This window comes from Ochlerotatus camptorhynchus, unplaced genomic scaffold (genome assembly GCF_037179485.1).
Source record: "Ochlerotatus camptorhynchus isolate MF236.1 unplaced genomic scaffold, CSIRO-AGI_Acam_v1.1 ptg000361l, whole genome shotgun sequence".
Classification (NCBI taxonomy): Eukaryota; Metazoa; Arthropoda; class Insecta; order Diptera; family Culicidae; genus Ochlerotatus; species Ochlerotatus camptorhynchus.
Window position 1 is genome coordinate 3,600,462 of NW_027040849.1, and position 19,429 is coordinate 3,619,890.

The 19,429-nt window shown below is 40.6% G+C and overlaps 1 protein-coding gene across 1 annotated transcript in view; it reads right to left on the reverse strand.

Moving 5' to 3' along the window:
- The window catches only part of Cht2 (Chitinase 2), a 38,539-nt gene extending 19,553 nt beyond the window's left edge, over positions 1-18,986 (reverse strand). The window contains exon 1 of the mRNA XM_065231851.1: positions 18,473-18,986. Within this exon, the coding sequence (XP_065087923.1) occupies positions 18,473-18,569 (97 nt within the window). The 5' untranslated portion in view covers positions 18,570-18,986. The remainder of the gene's footprint in view (positions 1-18,472) is intronic.
- Positions 18,987-19,429: the final 443 nt, after the last annotated feature.

Sequence of the window (19,429 nt, forward strand, 5' to 3'; positions counted from 1 at the left end):
TAACCAAAAAAGCAGTGCCGAAAATCGATGGTAGAATTGCAGTCGATCAAAGAGTTCATCCATTCCGACACGGACACGCTAACGGATGCCTCGGTGGGACAGGAGATCGTGCGTCCCAAGACGCCTGCCAGAAATCTTTTGAAAAACTGTTCAAATTGTAGCTTTTCGGGTCGAAAACCGTCCCACGAAAACGGTCCACCAGCAAGTCTGATCCGGAGTACGTTACAGCGAAGAAAATTAGGTTGATTTAATTTTAATGGTGACGTTCCTTAGACGGTGAATTTTTCAGCACTAGTCAGGTATTTCCCAACGGCGCAGTGGATTACTGCCAACGGTGCCACCTCAAGTGGGAATGCGATTCGAAACCGGGTTGACGTTGATGCTCAAAAGTGAGAAAATGTTCCGGATTTCTCTACCCACATTAAGCGAATGTCAGCTGGTATCACGCTGCTTTCAGGTACTGAGGGAGAACCTTCCAAAACTTCTAGTGTTTGGACTGGTGCAGATTGCTAAAGTATGATCCCGATGAAAACATTTTGCGTATACGTATACGTGACGTAGTGTGCGTAAGATAAACGTCAGCAATCTCTATGACACAAATAATGCACCTGAAACCGACGGAGAATCGCAAGTGCTGTGGTGAGGCAGAAGGAAACAAGTTAGCACTTTCATTATCACGACGTTCTTATGCATAATCTAGTGTGACGTAACGTTGGATCATACGTAAGAACATCGTGAGAACGAAAGAGTTGTCAACATTCCTTCTGCCGCACCTACAGTAACGCACACAGTTCCCGCGCTGATTGTTCCTTACTTTCTCACTCTAATCAAAATTTCCTTCGATGAGTGAGAAAACAGCACCATGTCAACGTGAGCGAGAACGAGGGTTGCCAGATCATTGCACACAAAACCAACTTGAATTAATTCAAAGCAAAAATACTAGCGAACCTGGCGGTGAGGGGCGGAAGGTGGACTAAAATTCTATTACAGAGAACCACATTATTTTAATTAATTTCTTCGGAGAAAGTCGTCTGTCACTTCGTTTGTGGCTGTAACTGTGCAGGATGATGCTTCCTAGAAAAACTACAAGAGACAGCCCAATGGGGTTGTACCATAGAGGTAATTCTAAGACCACTGGGTCCCGAAGAAAATCATTATTATTTTTGGCTCACTCAGTACCAGAACAACGGTCCCAAGCAGCCCCAAGCTATTTCACTCACCCCTGCATGTTCTGCATGAATCCACACACCCCTGATGTTATCTGTCAAACTTTCATAGCGAATCAAAACAAACATAGTGTAGTAATAGAATTTCAACTAGAATAGGGTACGTTAATAGTTTGCTTGGGACCAATAGGCTACTAAAGTGGTGAGCCAATTTAAAATTGTTAGTTTCGTATTGATTGGTGGTTGTACGCAATGATGGACTACGTAGGACTACGTGGTATGATATATTAAATATTTGATGTTGTGATTTCGCTGATAATGATTGCTCAGGTTGCTGTCGTTTTGGTCGTTTTAACGGTTAAAATATCAAAATTGAGAGCAAACAAATCTTCCTGTGACATCACATTGAAAACTATTTCTGCTATCAGTGAAAGCAAACTGAAAACTAAATTTGACATTAATTTTTCCTGTTGATAACAAAACAAGTATTCAATTTGATGTTATGCTAAGGTAATGGAATCAAACCCGCAACAACATATTTTTGAAGAGCAAATGTACAGCAAAATGAAAACAAAATTTGTCAATTGCATAAACTGAAATCAAATTAGGACTTCAGTTTGATGTTGATATCAAAACTTGATTTCAATATGCTTTCATTTTGATGCTGGACTTTGCTCGGGTATGATTGCCCTGAAAAGAACCTTTTGATACGAATTTTAGTTGGGACATGTTCAGAAAATTAACTCTTTTGGAAAATGTTGGTGGCCCTGAAAAGGACCGATGGTAGGCAGGCTTTGGAAGATGATGATGACGTGTAGGCAGCTGCGTATTCAGTCGTGGACAGGATGGCAAGGATTTGGTAAAGGAGTCGTCATGTACGAGGAAACCCGAGGTGTGCTGAAGGTGTGCCGAGAAAATGTGATCCGTGATGCCGTCACTGAACACGCAGACAGTCCCAGCCATGGATGTATTCTACGCATCATTATCACCAACAACCAAGTAACAAAACGGCCCTTTTCAGGGCCTCATAGTTCATGTAAGAAAATAGTTAGAGTAGATTTTTTAAAGAACTACAAAAATAGTTTTCACCATTAAGTCGAGGCTATTTTTTCTCATTGATGGCGCTGTTCCATTGATAGTAAGTTCGAAATTTGGAAAAGTGGATGGAACGTATGATGTAGGTATTATGGTCAAAATAGGTCAAAAGAAATCATTCATTATCGTTCAGTTTTGACGTATGACTACGAAATGGAACATGTAACAAATTATGAAAGATTTTGAACGTTAATAACTCAACTGCCCCTGGTCCAATTTCAATAATTTTATCACCAATCGATCAGAAATATGGCTACGCATCGAAAATAATGCTTCCAAATGTTGATTTTCAACAAGAAACTATTGAAAAACTGGTACATGTCTAGCATTGTCCAAAAGCGTCGAATTAACTAACAAATCCACCAATTACTTACATGCATATGCTGCTTCCCCAGCACAGTCGTCAGAGAGTAGTAAGTAGACGAAACAAGTCGAAGTGGCATTTGCCTCCGATCATCGGGAGCGTGCGAATAGGGAGGATAGAATTGCGTAATACTTTGCATCCTCATCGCCATATTCAGAACCACACGCTCCCAACGACCACACAAAATGCTCTCCAGAGTTGTAATCTTGTAACCAAACTTGGAAACAGGGGATACACAAAAAATATATCACATATGGGTCATTCTAGCTCAAGTGGGTACCCCACCTGTGGTCGATGTCACCGATTTGAGCCAAACTTGGCCAAAATGCTTATTTTGAAATTCTGAAATTTTTGATTTTGCTCTAATGTGCCTAGATCCTTCTGGGCTACAACCCTGGATTTTCGAGATTTTTAAAAATTTCAACTTTCAGAAGAGATCCACAACCAAATAAGCTATTCGTGATCTTAGAACGTCAACTTGAAGGTTTTTTAATGTAGATTCTTATAAGTGTAAAAACGTTTTGGTTTTGTTATAGTAACTACAGTAAACATACTGATAACTGGAAGGTGTCCAAATTGTCAAAAAATGACCTATTTTCACCATGCGCGGGATTTTTTGTTTCTTAATATTTTGGACTCAAATTTTCACCACACTTTGGAAAACTCTACTTTATGTGTTTCCAAGGGCAAATGATTTGGACAATTTTTTTTTTTTTGAGATATGGCCAGATGAGTGAGAGGTAGTTTTAAGCTTTTCTGGTGAAAAATCAATGCTATTTCATATACATATTTTTATTTTTTCTTGAATTCCTTCACGCTGATGGCACAATAATATTTTTATGTTATTTTTCACATGTTTTTGGCTGGATTCTCATTCTTTGAAATCATAACTACACAGCAAAAAAATAATTTTGATATCACATCAAAGTGGATGCACTACAATCAACAATCAATACGAAACTAACGATTTTAAATTGGCTCACCACTTTAGTAGCCTATTGGTCCCAAGCAAACGATTAACGTACCCTATTCTAGTTGAAATTCTGTTACTACACTATGTTTGTTTTGATTCGCTATGAAAGTTAACAGATAACATCAGGGGTGTGTGGATTCATGCATAACATGCAGGGGTGAGTGAAATAGCTTGGGACTGCTTGGGACCGTTGTTCTAGTACTGAGTGAGCCAAAAATAATAATGATTTTCTTCGGGACCCAGTGGTCTTAGAGTTACCTCTATGATTGTAGTGCATCCACTTTGACGTGATATCAAAATTATTTTTTTGCTGTGTACCTCATTTATTTACTTCTGTCCATAATTTAATTGTGGTTCTGAAAAATACGTTCAGCCAATACGGGATACAGCCAAAAGGTGAAGTACGATGAAATCTGATAGATTGTCAGGTATATAAAATTACAGTTGTGGATGACAGCTGCTACTAGGACAGCATCGCGATGGGACGGTACGAGTTAGAATCCGACGCGGGTTTACCGGGTTTTCGAATGGAAGGGAGCGATTATTTCACCATTTACCTGCCAGATGAGGAAATATTCTTGTTCAGGAAGGTGACGGAAGTCGGCCTTGACGTAAGCACCACTTTCCTGGCCATTATACTGTGCATTGGACCACTTTTATGACCACTCCCTTCCTTCCTTCGGGCACTCAGACGCTCTTTGCAGGTTCTTATCACACGAAACACAGTCAGTTGTATTTGCAATTTCAAGCTTTTTAGCGATCCATCGGTTGGACGCCTCCGGATTTTGATTGTAAGTGTACAACATTTTTTCACTGACAATTTCTTGTTTCGACTACATGACTGGAACGACTGTAAGAATATCAATGAAACTTGACAGATGTACACACTTAAATTTTTCGGCCGAGATTTCAACAGCCGAGTAGTTCTGCAATTTATTTTGCTGAGATTCAGTAAAACAATTGCCGAGACTCAGCTAACAAATAAGATTTTGCTGAGATATCAGCAAAAGTAAATGCCGAGGTAATCGGCTGTTGGAGATTTTACCGAGCTAGATAAGGTGTGTAAGTAATACTCTATGAATAAAATTCACTCGAATTTTCAGGTTGTTCAGTTACAGAAGATTTTCGGTGTGCCATTTTTATCGAATACACCCTTTAGTTTGTGTTTGATTTTTCCCCTCGTCTTTATTACACTGAAACAAATCTACATGTACCGTTTATTGGATCCATCTTATAATACAGGGTGCGTGACGAATTTTTGCAGTAAATGGCATATTTGAGAAAAAAAATACACCAGTTAGTTATTCTAGCAATGAATTTTGTGCGATTTATTTTCTTTCGCAACATATGGAAGTTGTAAGTAAATTTATTCAAAAAAATTGCCTTCCCTTTCGACGACTGTAGTTAGACGCTTCCGGAAACTGCAGTATGTACGTTTTAAAATGTTTCGATCCATAGATGTCATCACTGCCTTGATTTTAGCTTTTAGCGACTTAAGTGTGGTGTGAGGGGTTCTATTGGTATCCCGTTGGACGACGCCCTATACAAAATAATCCAACGGATTGATATCGGGACTGCTTGGGGGCCAAATTTCTTCCTCCCAAATTTACGAAATATTTTCCGTAAGTCATTTCTGTGCTTTATTAGCAGTATGAGCAGGTGCTCCGTCTTATCACTTTCCCAAGCCTTTTTTAATATTATACACTGTTCTTTCAGTTTCTGTTTTACCGACCGAATTATTTCTTTCATGCATACTCCGGCGCGCAACAAAGCGACAAGGGCTGACAGATTGCTCTCTTGTTTCGACCGAGGGGGGTGACACATCTAAATCCCAATTCTAGATGCTCAAAAAATCGCACAATAGCGAATCAATCTTCGAAAAATCTTCTTGCATTTCTTGCATCTACATGCATCGTGCATCATCTTTTTGCAAGAAATCTTCAGAATCGTCATCAATCTTCTTTCTATCTACTCAGTGTGCGAGCAGCTAGCCACAGCACAACACAATTTTTCCTGCAGCGTAGATAGAGTCGTTCCCCTCGGTTTCGACATCTTTACGTTTACTGAACATTGTTTGTTTAAATCTTACACCTAACAGTATAACCTATCCAGTGCTGCCAAATATATCTAAATCATGATGCACAAGCATGAGAATTACTATTTGAAATTTACTGCAAAAATTCGTCACGCACCCTGTATAGCAATGTCAGCAGATTTATGCATTCTATGTGATGATTGATAGATTCCATCGGATTATCACTTAAAAACTATGACTGCGATATGGAATGATTTATATCGTAATTTCAAATACTTAGTACTTGATAAAACTTTGCTTTGAACGTGGTTAGCGATAGGTATGTATATGAATATTGTCTGATATATTTCATGGTGAAAAACTGTGGGTAGGAACATACATCTAGAAACTAATGGAAAATCATATAAGTTTGCACTATGAGAAAATTCAGTAAATATACCTGTTATCATGATGAATATTGCTCACTAAAATATATCCCAAATCAGCTACAATAAAAAAGAAACAACTGTGAAAGCCACTGCCTGATGTTTATTTTCGATTTATTTTTAGAAATCGATTAAATATATGTGTCAAAAGAAGAAGAAAATTTCATGTGATTTTCACATAAACTTTACCTCGATTGATTTATGACACATATATTATATTGTGGTGAAAAGTAAAGCTTATGCTTATGGGTTTCAAATCCATTTCAGTTAATTATGACCTATATGACCTATTTTCATTTAATTTGACCGATTTATATGACGATCATATAAAAGTTACCAAATTATCAGCATTGTAAATGTATCAGATATTCATATAGAATTTACCTGACTCATTTTCAATCATATAATTTTCATTGGATTATCTTATAGCGCAAATTTATTAGACTTCCACATAACAGGAATATGTCATATTGGTTCAGTGTAGAAATACTCGGCGGAGAAAATAAAATACAATTCGGTACTAGCACCACCTGGTGTGTTAATTCTGAGCTAAACCCATTATCATAAAAAAAAAATTGACGAGGCTCGGTAGCTCAGTGGTTACCGTTTCTGCTTACTGAGCAGAAGATCGGGTGTTCAATCCCAGGCCCGTCCCCTTCCTTGCAATTGTTCACTTTGCCTTATGCTATACCCACTAGTTTTTAATGAAAACAAATTCTTCTTTAACACCGATCGCATCACTTACCTCAGTGTGGGTCCTGATCTAAAAATAGAAATTGGATGAGTGCGCGCGCGTGTGTGTGTGTGTGTTTGTGTATTATAATCGTTCTACCAAAAAACGATCCCTGCGTGTGCGTGCAACCTTTCCCCACATCTCCAACATCCCAGTGATTTCTCGTAGAAGCGCAGAGGATTTCTCGGTTTCCTTCACAGCGAGTACCACGTCAACACATTCCTTCCCATTCCCTAGTTGACCTGCATTCGTACACGGCCGGCGCTGGTATTGTTAAATATTAGATCTCCAGTTTTTACACATTGAGGATGAATGTTAGTCCCAAACATCATCTGTTGGTTCTCTGTGTAATTGCAGCTGATCTGGTAATAACAAAGCAGCAACCGTGGGCGGTCAATCATGCATGCTCATGCATGCATGCTTGCTAAACCCATTATCATAAAATAGGCTTTGTCCATCTCAACAACTTTGCTGAATACGGGACCATCCATATAAGCAGGATCTGTAGATAGTGTTATAGTGATAGTGTAGTCAAGATGGCGTAACCTGATTATGTTTTGATTGAAAATCCAACAGATTATTTAAAAAAAATCAGGTTGCCTAAAAAAGTCTTTGGGTGTGACTGAAAACATAAGAACTGCTCTCAAAAATATTTACGTTCCACAAACTGATTCAAATGTCACCATAACCATAATCTTCCGTCTAGACAAAACGTTGTGGCAACTTTTCCGAAAAAAAATACCTTTCTGGACATCGAGATAATAGGGGGGATCAATTGTGGCCAACTTCCCCTACACTTCATTGGAACTATTTCCTTTTCTATAAATGCTTTTAATTTTTCTAGAAACCTCTTCGCAACCGATCCGAAACGATGTCGTAAAAATCATAATTATCTCATGTCTGCTTTGATCCATTCTAACCCGGACCCCGAAGCTCGATAGAAAACTTTCCTAATAATGGTCCCCACAGAGTCGGGAGCGTTGAACCTGTTCTTGGGAACGAATGAGCCCTAGGTATATCTTCCAGAATAACAACAACCACCAGTTATAAACATGCGTCTTCGTCGCTATCTCCCCCATCTTGGATAGTCGCGCTAGGTCGTTCATCGTTGTTGGATGGTTCACACTCCCGTTGGGGTGATGATGATTAAAATGAGCTCTGCTGCTTAACCTTGAACTGCCCGGCTAGAATTATGTCTGTTTCCTGTTTCTGCTGCGAGTGTGGTACAATTATCACCAACCGCAGCGCAGCACAAGTCTCTTCAAGGAGCGGTTCCCCTCGGGCTTCTTATAGCAAATTTGCTTCATGCTTGATGTTCCTAAACGAGGGCATCACGACGACGCACGCCATTATAAAAAAAAAGTGGATCTAGGGGCGATAAGTTTGAAGAGATGGGTAACAACGAAAGACTTCAACTATGGTTTAGGAATGGTGGATTAGAATGATGAGCTTAATTTTGATTTACGCTGTAAAGGAGGGATTATTAAAGGGTCCGTCCTATAATCTGGATATTGATGTATAATTTAGACATTCTACAATTTATGTCACAATTGCTATCTTTTTATCAAATCAATACATTACTCGGGCAAATAGTCAAATCAACGTAAGTGCTTTTGTAAACAAAGGCTTCAATTATCAATTTATCGAAACTGATAGCTCACCCCAGAGGCGAAGTGAGGGCAATCTGATGCCCCTTTCCAAATTGAAAAAAGGTGTCAGGTTTAGACGTTGAACTGATAAGGGGCTGTTCTACTGGCGTGCACAGGGTGGGGCAAAATTGCCCCTCCTATTTATAAATAAGATTTTTATTTCCACATTTACAAAATTATGATATAAAATAACTTGATTTCTGATAACTTGATTTGAAGGTAAAATAACTTCATTTCATAATATAAAGGCACTGAAAACCTTTTATTGCGTCAATGCCTTTGAGATGGTGCCTGCAAATTGCACCACAAAGGTACATGAAGGGACAAACTTCAATTAAATTTTTTGGTCAAAAAATTGCACATACGAAAAATTGCTGGTGTAAACTGGGAGGGTAAATTGGGCTTAAAGAGGAGGGTAAATTTAAGGTTGAAAAAATTCACCTTCGTGGTGGTAAATCGAAGAAAAAGCTTTTTATTTAATATTTCTGGTGTAAACATATTATCAAGGTGGGGCATCTAATCAAAATGCATAATTCTGGTGAAAAAAATGAATCACGCTAAGGGGCAAATTTAACTGAAAATTTCTGGTGGAAAGTTTGCAACACTGTGGTGAATGTAGAATAGACTGATGCCAAATTTGACTTTTTCGCTCCACAGTGCTTAAATGGTTTCAAATCGGGTCCTGATTAGCCTCCCAAAGTTACAACTCATTTGGTTAGAAACAGACTTCGCACAAGCCATTTGAAGTTCACATGTAAATTAATATGGGAAATCTAAACTTTTTGTTCATTGCCTTCTAGTCTTTTTCCATATTAAGCTGCGAAACAGTTCGATAGCCACTCTTATAGAAAATTTTCTCAGCTACAACTTTGCTGAAGATTGTTTCTATGTAAAACGAGACTGGAAAAAGTTATTAATTATTTAAGAGATTGGTAACCTTATGACATGATCAAGCAGCTGCTCTGTAGGCAACACTGTATTTTGCAGTGAGACATACCTAGTAGCCGTGATTTTTGTGTCCTATTCAACGCCCCAGAAACACCAATGTTGCCTGCTGAGCAGTTGATTGAGCATGATCATAAGACATCAGCGCATTGAACCATTGATAACTTTCGATCCTTGCATTTAATCAAAAAAGTGGTTTTCAGCAAAGTTGTAGCTGGGAAAATTTCCTACAAGAACATATGAAAGCTTTTGAAGCAGACCGATATGGTGAATTATTAGACAGACATGAACAAAAATCTTAGTTTTACCATAATAATTCCCATACAAACTTTAAATGGTTGGTGCCACCTCAGTTTCTCACCAAATGGGTTCAAATTTTGAGAGGTTAGTCAGGATCCGATTTGGAATCGTTTAAGTATTGTGGAGCGAAAATTTCAAATTTTGCATCACTCTAATGTAGAAGCAAGGTTTATTCATATTCCGGTGCATAATTTGCAACGTTCTGATGAATGCAAGCTTCATTGAAAATTTATGGTGAAAAATTTGCACCATTCTGGTGCATGAAGAGGCAAAGTCTGAAAATTTCACCACAAAGGTGCATGTTGAAACAAACTTCACTGACAATTTTTGGTGCACCATTCTGGTGAATGGAGGAGCATGCTTTATTGAAAATGTCTGGTGCAAAATTTACATCGCTCTGATAAATAAAATGAACAGAAAATTTCTGGTGGAAAACTTGCACTGGTCTGGCAAATGAAGGCACAAGCTTTATTGAAAATTAAGCTATATTGAAAATTTCTGGTGGAAATCTGCACCGTTTTGGTGAACGGATGAGCAAGCTTTTCGAAAAAATTTTGGTCTTAAATTTGCATCCTTCTGCTGAATAGAGAAACAAACTTTAATAATAATTTCTGGTGCAAAATTTGCACCATTCTGATGATTGGAGGGAAGCTGCTTTACTGAACATTTATGATGAAAAATCTGAAAATAGGGGCAAGTTTTATTTGGTGGAAAACCTGCAACATTCTGATGATATTAGAAGCAAGCTATATTGAAAATGTCTGGTGGAAAATGAAAAAAAGAACTCTGCACTAATCAGAAGATTAGAGAAGCAATCTTTATTGAACATTAACGGTGGAAAATTTGCATCGTTCTGGTCAATTGAAATTTTCAGGTGTAACATTTTCTGGGGGCAAGTTTGAATAGGTGTAAGATTTCCAACAATCTGCTGCATGGAGGGGCAAACTGAATTGAGAATTCCTGATGTAAAAATTGCACAGTTCTGGTGAATGGAGGGGCAAGCTTTATTGAACATTTCTGGTAGAAAAAACTACAACGGACAACTTAAACTTGACTTCCGAGAAGAACCTCAAGGGTATTGAATTCTGAGGACAGTGAATTCTGAGGAAAGAAAAGATTTCTGGGGATGATTCCATGAAAATTCTGCGAATAATTTCTAGCGAATTCTGCAATTAGTTCCAGGATAATTTTGAAAAGAATACTGAGAAAATCAAATTTTGAATAAAATTCCAAAGGGATGTTGAGGAAAATTTCAAGCTCATTCTGGGAAGAATTTCTGGAGAATACAGAGGAAATTCATCTGAAACTTTAGGGGAATTTCAGTTCCAAGGTGTTCTGAGAAAAAAAAAGTTCCAAAATATTCCGAGAAGAACCTCAAGGATATTGAATTCTTAGGACAGTTCCAAAATATATCTGGGGAGAATTCATAGAAAATTCTGCGGAAAATTTCTAGTGCATCCTGCAGATAGTTCCAAGATAATTTCGAAAAGAATACCGAAAAAAAACAAATTTTAAGTGAAATTCCAAAGGGATTAAGCTCATTCCGGGAAAAATTTCTGGAACTCTAAAGGAATTTCAGTGTCAAGGTGTTCTGAGAAAAAATATGAATAGTTCTAAATATAATTCCAGTGGACTTCTAAGCAGAATTTCCATAAAGCTCTTAGGAGAGTTCTAAAAAAATCCGAGAAGAACCTCAAGGATATTGAATTCTGAGGACAGTTCTAAAGGATTTCTGGGGAGTACTCCAAGAAAATCCTGCGAATAATTTTTAGTGAATCCTAACGAGATAGTTCCAAGATAATTCCGAAAAGAATACCGAGAAAATTAAATATTGATTTAATTCGAAAGGGATTTTGAGGAAAATTTCAAGGGAATACCGATAATTTCTAGCTCATTCAGCGAATTATTCTGGATAATACTAAAAAAATCCTTCTGAAACTCTAAGGGAATTTCAGTTCCAAGATGTTCTGAGTAAAAGTCAAGGAGAGTTCTAAAAATAATTCCAGAGGACTTCTGAGAAGAATTTCAACAGAACTCATAGAGTTGTAAAAATTTCGAAAAGAACCTCAAGGAATTCTGAGGATGGACTTTTTTGCAACTGTACAAAGTTTAAAGACAGATTTTGGATTCCCTAATTGAAAAGTGGGTATTAGTTTGCCATTGAACCTTGGTCTATTGTTGTCGTACTAAAAATTCATCTAAGAATCTTCTCTGAAAATTTCTAATCATTTGTTACCGCAATAAATTCGGGTTTGTTCTTTAAATCATCTTTAAAACATGTTGAATGTTTGGCATCATTTTCTGTCACCCAGAGTGGCGGTACTTTGGGACAGGGTTGACATGCTCAATCCTTCGCACAAGTCGTCATTCCGTTATCAATCCTGTACCCACTTGTCAAAATAGTTTTGTGCGCATTTGTTTGAATCGGTACATATTTTTTAAACCTTTTTAATGATCTTGGCATTTAGGTCAAAATTTGAAAAAAATTGAACTAATTTTCATTGGCTGTCTAAAAGCAGTTTGCATTGAAGAAGATAAACCACAACCGGAGCAAAAAATAAATAAAATTTGTTAAATTGAACAGTAGAAAAACAGTGGTGGGTGGACAGCACCATCCACCACGCACTTTGGAGTACTCCCCCATACCCAAATTAAATGCACCAAAGAAAAAACATTGCCCCTCCTGGCTGTTCATTAACTACTTAGACAGTTTTTTGGGATTCTTGACGTAGACAATCGCCCATACAAAAATTTTAAAATTTGTATGGTCCGTGGATAATTGTCAAACCCCCCCCCCCCCCCCCCCATAAACTGTCTACGTAGTTTATGAACAACCCCTAAGCATGACTGTTTTCTCACCCCAGTTAGCTTGGGTTTATTGGCAACCAAAGTCGTTTGGATTTTCAGAGGCGAAAAATTTCTGGTCACATTTTTCTTCGGAAGGGAAGCAAAGCCCATCAACACATTGGTTCGATATTTAGGGTTCAGTTGGAGTCGCTTCCCTGACGTCATTGATTGGTGTTTACGTGGTGGAACAAATTAAAATAATGTGCCAGGTTTTTAAATAAAATCATTCTCTGCTTGACCGTCAAGCAGTACAGTTCGGTTTTTACTCGCTCTCACGAGTTGTTCGCTAGTTCGTTGCGATAGTGTTCGCGCTATTTTTTCGCGGTTTTTGGTGAAGCATTGCGCGACCCTAGCATGGGGAAACCACCGCGTGTTGACGCGACTGCTATTCCGGCCGGGGAACGATCCCGATCGGACACCGCCAGTGGTCAATTGGCATCGAAGAAGCTGTTGGGGAACAATCGTTACGCCATCCTAGAAAACGGCAATGAATCGAAGGTGGAAAAGAAGGAGAAAGTTTCACCGTTCTTCGTAAAAGGAGTCCCGAAAGGCTTGCTGGAGAAATCGACTTGTACATCGGTAAAGGTCTCAAGTGTATCATGCACCTGTGCACTGAAGGCATCAAGCCCATCAAGCGGATGGTCACAGCGATAAACCACTACAAGGCCGTCGAGGTGTTGCTGAAGCAGAAAATTGTGGAGTATTTCTCCCACGATATTGAGGCGACCAAGCCACTCTAGGCGGTCTTGCGTGGACTTCATGACATGGAAACAGTCACACTGTCGGATGAATTCGACAGTGAGCATTCATAAGGGCGTATACGCGATGATCGATTCTCTTCATCGAATTTCTCTTTGCATTGCTACAGCTAAGCGAAACAATTTTCTAGAATTTGTTCAATGCAGAGTTGTAACAAGTTGTATTAGCTATCAAAAGCAATAGCAAACGTACCGAGAAACGTTAAATCTAGCGAGTTATTAACAAAAGAGAAAATCGATGAAGAGAATCGATCATCGCGTATAGGCCCTTATGCATGCTCACTGTCGAATTAAAGCATTATGGACTCAAGCCAATCAAAACCTTCATGATAAATAATCCACCTGGAAAGGAATTCAACATGTTTGAAGGACCTTCAAAGCACTCGGGCCCTTTTCCACAACGTGGTGATTTGGGAACGATACAAACCAGTCCACTGTGACATCACCCAATGCGCGAACTGCATGCTGTTCCGGCATGGAACGAGAAACTGCCACATGGCCTACCGCTGCAGCAATTGTGGCAATCAGCACGCACCTGATGCATGCGACCTAATGGAGGACGCAGATCCCAAATGTGGTGTAGCACATCGGGCAACCAGCAATACATGCCCGAAGTGAGCGGAATTAATTAATATTCGCAAAAAAAGCCTCTACCAAGAATCAACCTGGCCACAGAAGGGTGCCGCAGAACTTTTCTGCCATCCCTCAACGGCACCAAATTCCGGTGCTTCCACCACTTCAACTCAACAACCGTTTTACTGCTGCTGCATCGGTCCCGCCAACAGCTGGGGTGCCTGACACTCCGGAAAACGTCAGTCGGCAACCTCGGCATCCCGAAGCACCTCTCCACCTCCGGGGCATCGTGGCAGCAACGATCGAGAACGCAGGACACTCTGCTTACAACGGCGGAACTTGTTACACTCGTGACAGAACTCATCATGATCCAGCGAACCTGCAGGACCCGAACAGAACAGCTTCATGCTGCCGTATCCCTCATCAATAAGTATGGGCCGTGAAGCCATCAAAATTGCCAATTGGAACACTTGCTCGCTCAAGAGCAAGAGCATCGACTTCGTTGAATACCTCAACGAACGAAACATCGATATCGCCATCATTACCGAAACGCACCGGAAGGCCGAGAATAACGTCTACCTTGTCGATTTCTGGGTTGTGAGGCTGGATCAAACCAACTTCCAGCTGAAGATAATCGAAGTCGTAGGGGTGGAAGTTTCTACTCCTATCGGCCCATCACCATCGTTGCGGCTTACTGCCCCAAACAAGTCAACACCAGGGACGAGTCGGCAGCAGACCTTCGACGAGATATTGTCAAGCTAACACAACGGCGGGAAAATTTCATCATCGCTGGCGTCCTGAACGCCAAACATCAAGCTTGGGGAAACATTTCTGCAACCTGTGGTTAACCAAGAACTCAGCTCAAACCACTATCCAGTGGTGGCCCAAGTTGGTACCTCGGGGAACCCATTCGAAGCTTCCCGGCGCAACTACCATCGTGTCAAGTGGGCTCAATATCAACACTGTGTCGACACATCCATCGGCTACGGCTATATTGACCACACCATTCGTAGGCAGTACCTGCGTTCTGGTCTGCCTAACTTGAAGACCAATTGTAATCGATTAACAAAGATCATGCAGGCCAGGGTGGTGGATCTCATAAATAACGGTTTTGCCAATAAGATCCGTTCTCTACTAGATTGTGCAAAGCCTTTCTGAAAGCTATCCAGAATTTAAAAAAAAAGAAGCCCAGACCCATTCCACTACTGGTTCTACTCAATCGTCCCGATGAAAGAAGAAGTTGTAGGGTAGAAAACTATTTCGACCTAATCGCCCATTTTGGGCCTATCGAGCAGAAAACTTCAAATAAATCCATGATTTCAGAGTTAACAAGTCAATTATGCGATTGGTACGATACTTTAGTTAATAAGCTAGGAACGAAGCCAATGAGAACGCGTGATATGAAAGTTTGCACCCATTATTCCCAAAAACAAAAGAAGCGCTCCGATCGAATCAATTTTTATCTTCATCCGATAGACCGAAGTGAATTCATTGGCGTTTCAATGGCGTTTCAATGCGTTAGGCCGAGTTTAGCGTCAAGAAGCAGTGTTAGACTTTTGACAATATCTCAACGATTGGTTTCTTTTTATCAAATCTTACGGTACGTACGGAAAGGTAAATAAATTTGGAAGCCATCAGTAATAATAACATTCCGTTTGGTGCTAAACTGCGCTAGATTAAGAAAGACTAAGTACGGTTTGTGCTTAATAGGCCGGAAATGGGGTAGTTAACCCTATTCGGTATCCAGTATCACCCCTGGGTACTTCTATCAATAGACCTTTAATTCAAATTTACATCTACGTATACTCATTGAACGTGGAGACAAATGCGCAGCATCAAAAACCACAACGTACGTTGATTTCCCCTCAAAATCCGAACCGTTCAGGAGCCCAATCCACACGAGATGATTTAGCACTTGCTGTGGAATAACGCTCTACTCATCAAGACATCGAAGGGCACTATAGTTCCTGGTTCCAATGGGTGAAATTCATTATTTCTGCACCAGCACACTAGTTCCCCTCCACTAAAGCTGGCAAAGTGCTTCAGATGGGCAGCTGTCTTGGAGCCCGCAAGATTGCAGTCCACGCACCGTGGAATGGTCTTGGCAAACGTAGCGAACGATGGGTGGACAAAGGAAACAGCAGAACTAGAAAGAGACGTTTCACTTGCTCTGAACATTCTCCAAGGGGTTTCCAATAGGCTGACTGCAATGAGAATGAGAGGAGCAGTTGGATTTGGACTACTCGATGCTATGGAGTCGGCTATACAACCAGAAGAAGCCGAATTGAGCCGCAATCTATCGTCTCCCGTGACTGATTGTGACCACGTAGATCATGCGTGAGAGCTCGATTTAATTATTGACCCCTCACCATCCCTCTCCAACTGGGAAGTTTGGTAAAGAGAGACTATAAAGGCCATTCGTACCTTCCTCAAAGTTGTCTTTGCTCGCTTTCTACTCTCTATATACAATTTTCACACTGCCGTACTCTAACGGATCTATCAACTCTATACTTTCATCTCCTCATCTATCGTATAAAATGACCACTTTAAGTCTGTTATTTGAAACTTGGCATCTTCAACTATGTAAAATCGTTAACTTAACGCAGAAGTAATACAAACATAAATAGTTAAAGTAAAAAATCAGCCACATACTACGAAGGGATGGAAACAAAATCTGCAAGCAAGCGATGGATTGAAATCTGGCAGGACATCGCAGGAGAGGCAGACCCAGGGGCTCATGGCGTTGAGTCCCAATACAAAAACCCGAATTTATCCACCTATGGTGTGATCAGACCCTTCTTACTTATTCAAGTTTATTTATTTTATTGTCATTATCAGTGACCAAGCCCCCCACCCCCGTGTCATCCAGTGACGCTACGCCACTGTCTGGGGATACCCGGAATATATCCGGGTGTAGTCTATTTGGTGAGGCTACCAATCACCTTATCATCGCATTTTAAAATCACATCAATGGGTTTTAATTCAATTCATATTCAAGCAACTTCCCCGGGGTACCCGGAACATGTCCAAGTGTGTCCAATGTGGTCTGGAACACTTAACACGACTTGCATTGATCTTATTTTTGAATTCTGTAGTAATTTGATGTGTCGCATGATGGTTTTGATACGTTTTCCGTTAAATCCAGCGTGAAGGCCCGTATTCACCGGATCTTATTCCGGTTATATCTCCGGAACCGGTTCACCGATTCCAAAACCGTTCGATAGTGTTCAATGAGACCCCAAGACCTATCATTTGGCGTCGAGTTTGTCCAAATCGGTTGAGCGGTTGCTGAGAAACGTGAGCGCATTCATTTCGTTACATACACACACACATACACACATACACACACACACAGACATGTTCCGATCTCGTCGAGCTTAGTCGAATGGTATATGACACTCGGCCCTCCGGGCCTCGGATCGATAGTCGGTTTTTCAAGTGATATCTATACCCTTCTTTGTAAGAAGGGTAAAAATAAAGTAAGTCGTCAAAACTGTAACCTACAGTCGCCCAATTGAATCTAAGCGAAGACAACAAATCAATAAGACTGGCAACTCTTGCATTTTCTCATACAAACGCTATGAGACAGGTAAAATCGCGTCTTCTGTCGCTCAAAGGTAAATGCTTCGAACGAATTTGATAGCAAAAATTACATCCTCAGAAGAAAGGTTTGCTCATTTTTCTATGCGTTGCTTCCACCTTCACCCAAGCACAGCGCTATTGTATCTGTCGCTTGGATTCTGGGAAATTTGCCAGTCTTCTTGATGTGAACTCATTCAACCGTGAAACAAACAGTAAATTTGAAACAAGGTTGAATTTGGTTTGAAATTCTACGATGAAGATTAACGAATTATTAAGTGAAATGTATTCTTCTCAAAATTAGCGGCACCGGTGGTGTAGTGGTAAGCGTGATTGCCTCTAACCCAAGCAGGCCTGGCTTCAATCCCAGTCGGCGCCGCCAGGATGTTCTGATGAGGCATAAAATTTCTGATCACGCCTTCCTTCGGAAGGGAAGTACAGCCGTTGGTCCCCGGTTCATGAGTTGATGGGTCGATAGGTAGGGTCCGGGTGTGGGAGCTGCCTCCCTGGCGTCGGTAGCATTGGTGCTCAGCACGGAAAACAAGATCGACGGAAAACAAATCAAGGGAATAAAAAAATTTTTTTTTTTCAAAAATCAAACACACTTGTCGTTTTTCCGAACGCACGTCACATTCTAAGGAAAATGGTGGGTTTACAAATGTATGACAAGCAATGGATTAGGTACAGGAAAAACGTGATGGGAGGGTGGGTATTAATATTCCCTAAATTTAGCGTGACGTACTTGATGTATGCTTCCATACATATGTGTAAATCTTGTATAACCTGTGGGAGCCACACCTAGGTGCACCTGAGACTGCAAGAGTTGTTCAAAGAATATTTTATGAAACTGCCACCTACCGACCGGTTTCTGGCACACAATCCAACTCATTTATTGAACAGCCGGTTATTTTAATTTTGGAAAGTTTCCGTCGCTTGTGCGAATCCACCACCATCGGTAGATCAGCCAACCACCGTCTGTTGACGGAATGCTTAAGTTGTACATGGTTCCTTCCAAATCTTTTGAACTCACCTACGCTTGCAACGGTTCGACCATTATTGTTGATACAAAGCACTAGCAACACGGCCAGTACAATCCAATTTCGCAGATTCATTGTCGAATTTTTCATGCCGCGCAGCTCGCAATGTTCGATGACTTGTAACCGATATCGATCAACACATTTGATAACGCCCCGTGCACACGCAACTACTTCTGGTCACTGCTCGTCGACCACCACCGGAACGATTCTTCTCGATAGAATTCTTCACTCGATATTGAAAGTAAAAGTATTGCACCACTTTCGAGGGATTGGCACTGCAAATGCCAACAATGCAGCCGCACACCACCGTACAAAAAATAAAAGATCACTGCGAGCTGCTTCAATAATAACCGACCCAGCCAATCGCGAGAGGTTGTGCACGCGCAAGGCTGAGGTGAACGGGATGGCGGAAAACAATTAGCGCTCGCGAATGGATTTCTTGTGTTCCACCACTCTCGCTGCAGCAGAAAACACTACCACCAGCACCGCAACGCAACACAAAACGGCTTTGAGCGAACTCAATCAAAATCCACGTCCACAACGATCCGCGCCGATCGAATTCCGAATACGAACTGATTCATAAAGTGGTTCAACCTGCCTGCCGCTACGCTATTGCTATACCAGGCTATACCAACTCTGTCTGAACTGAAGTATGAAAGGACCTTACTCTGCTTCTGACTTCTGGGCTTCGGCATGGTTGGGGTGGCTCTCGTGGGAACGGCTCGTAAACCGGTTTGCTTTGTGCAGTCCAGAAGCGCTTGCAGACCATCAGATAGATTGGAAAGGTAGGTTAGGTACATGTGCAGAGCGTTTCCTCTATACATTTGAATTTAGCAGGCGGGCAAGCATATTTGGAAAAGAGCGGAGTGCACCATTCATTCATGAGATCTCAGTATTTAGCATGTGCGTGTGAGAAGGTTCTCAACCATATAGGGGACATTTTCTTAAGT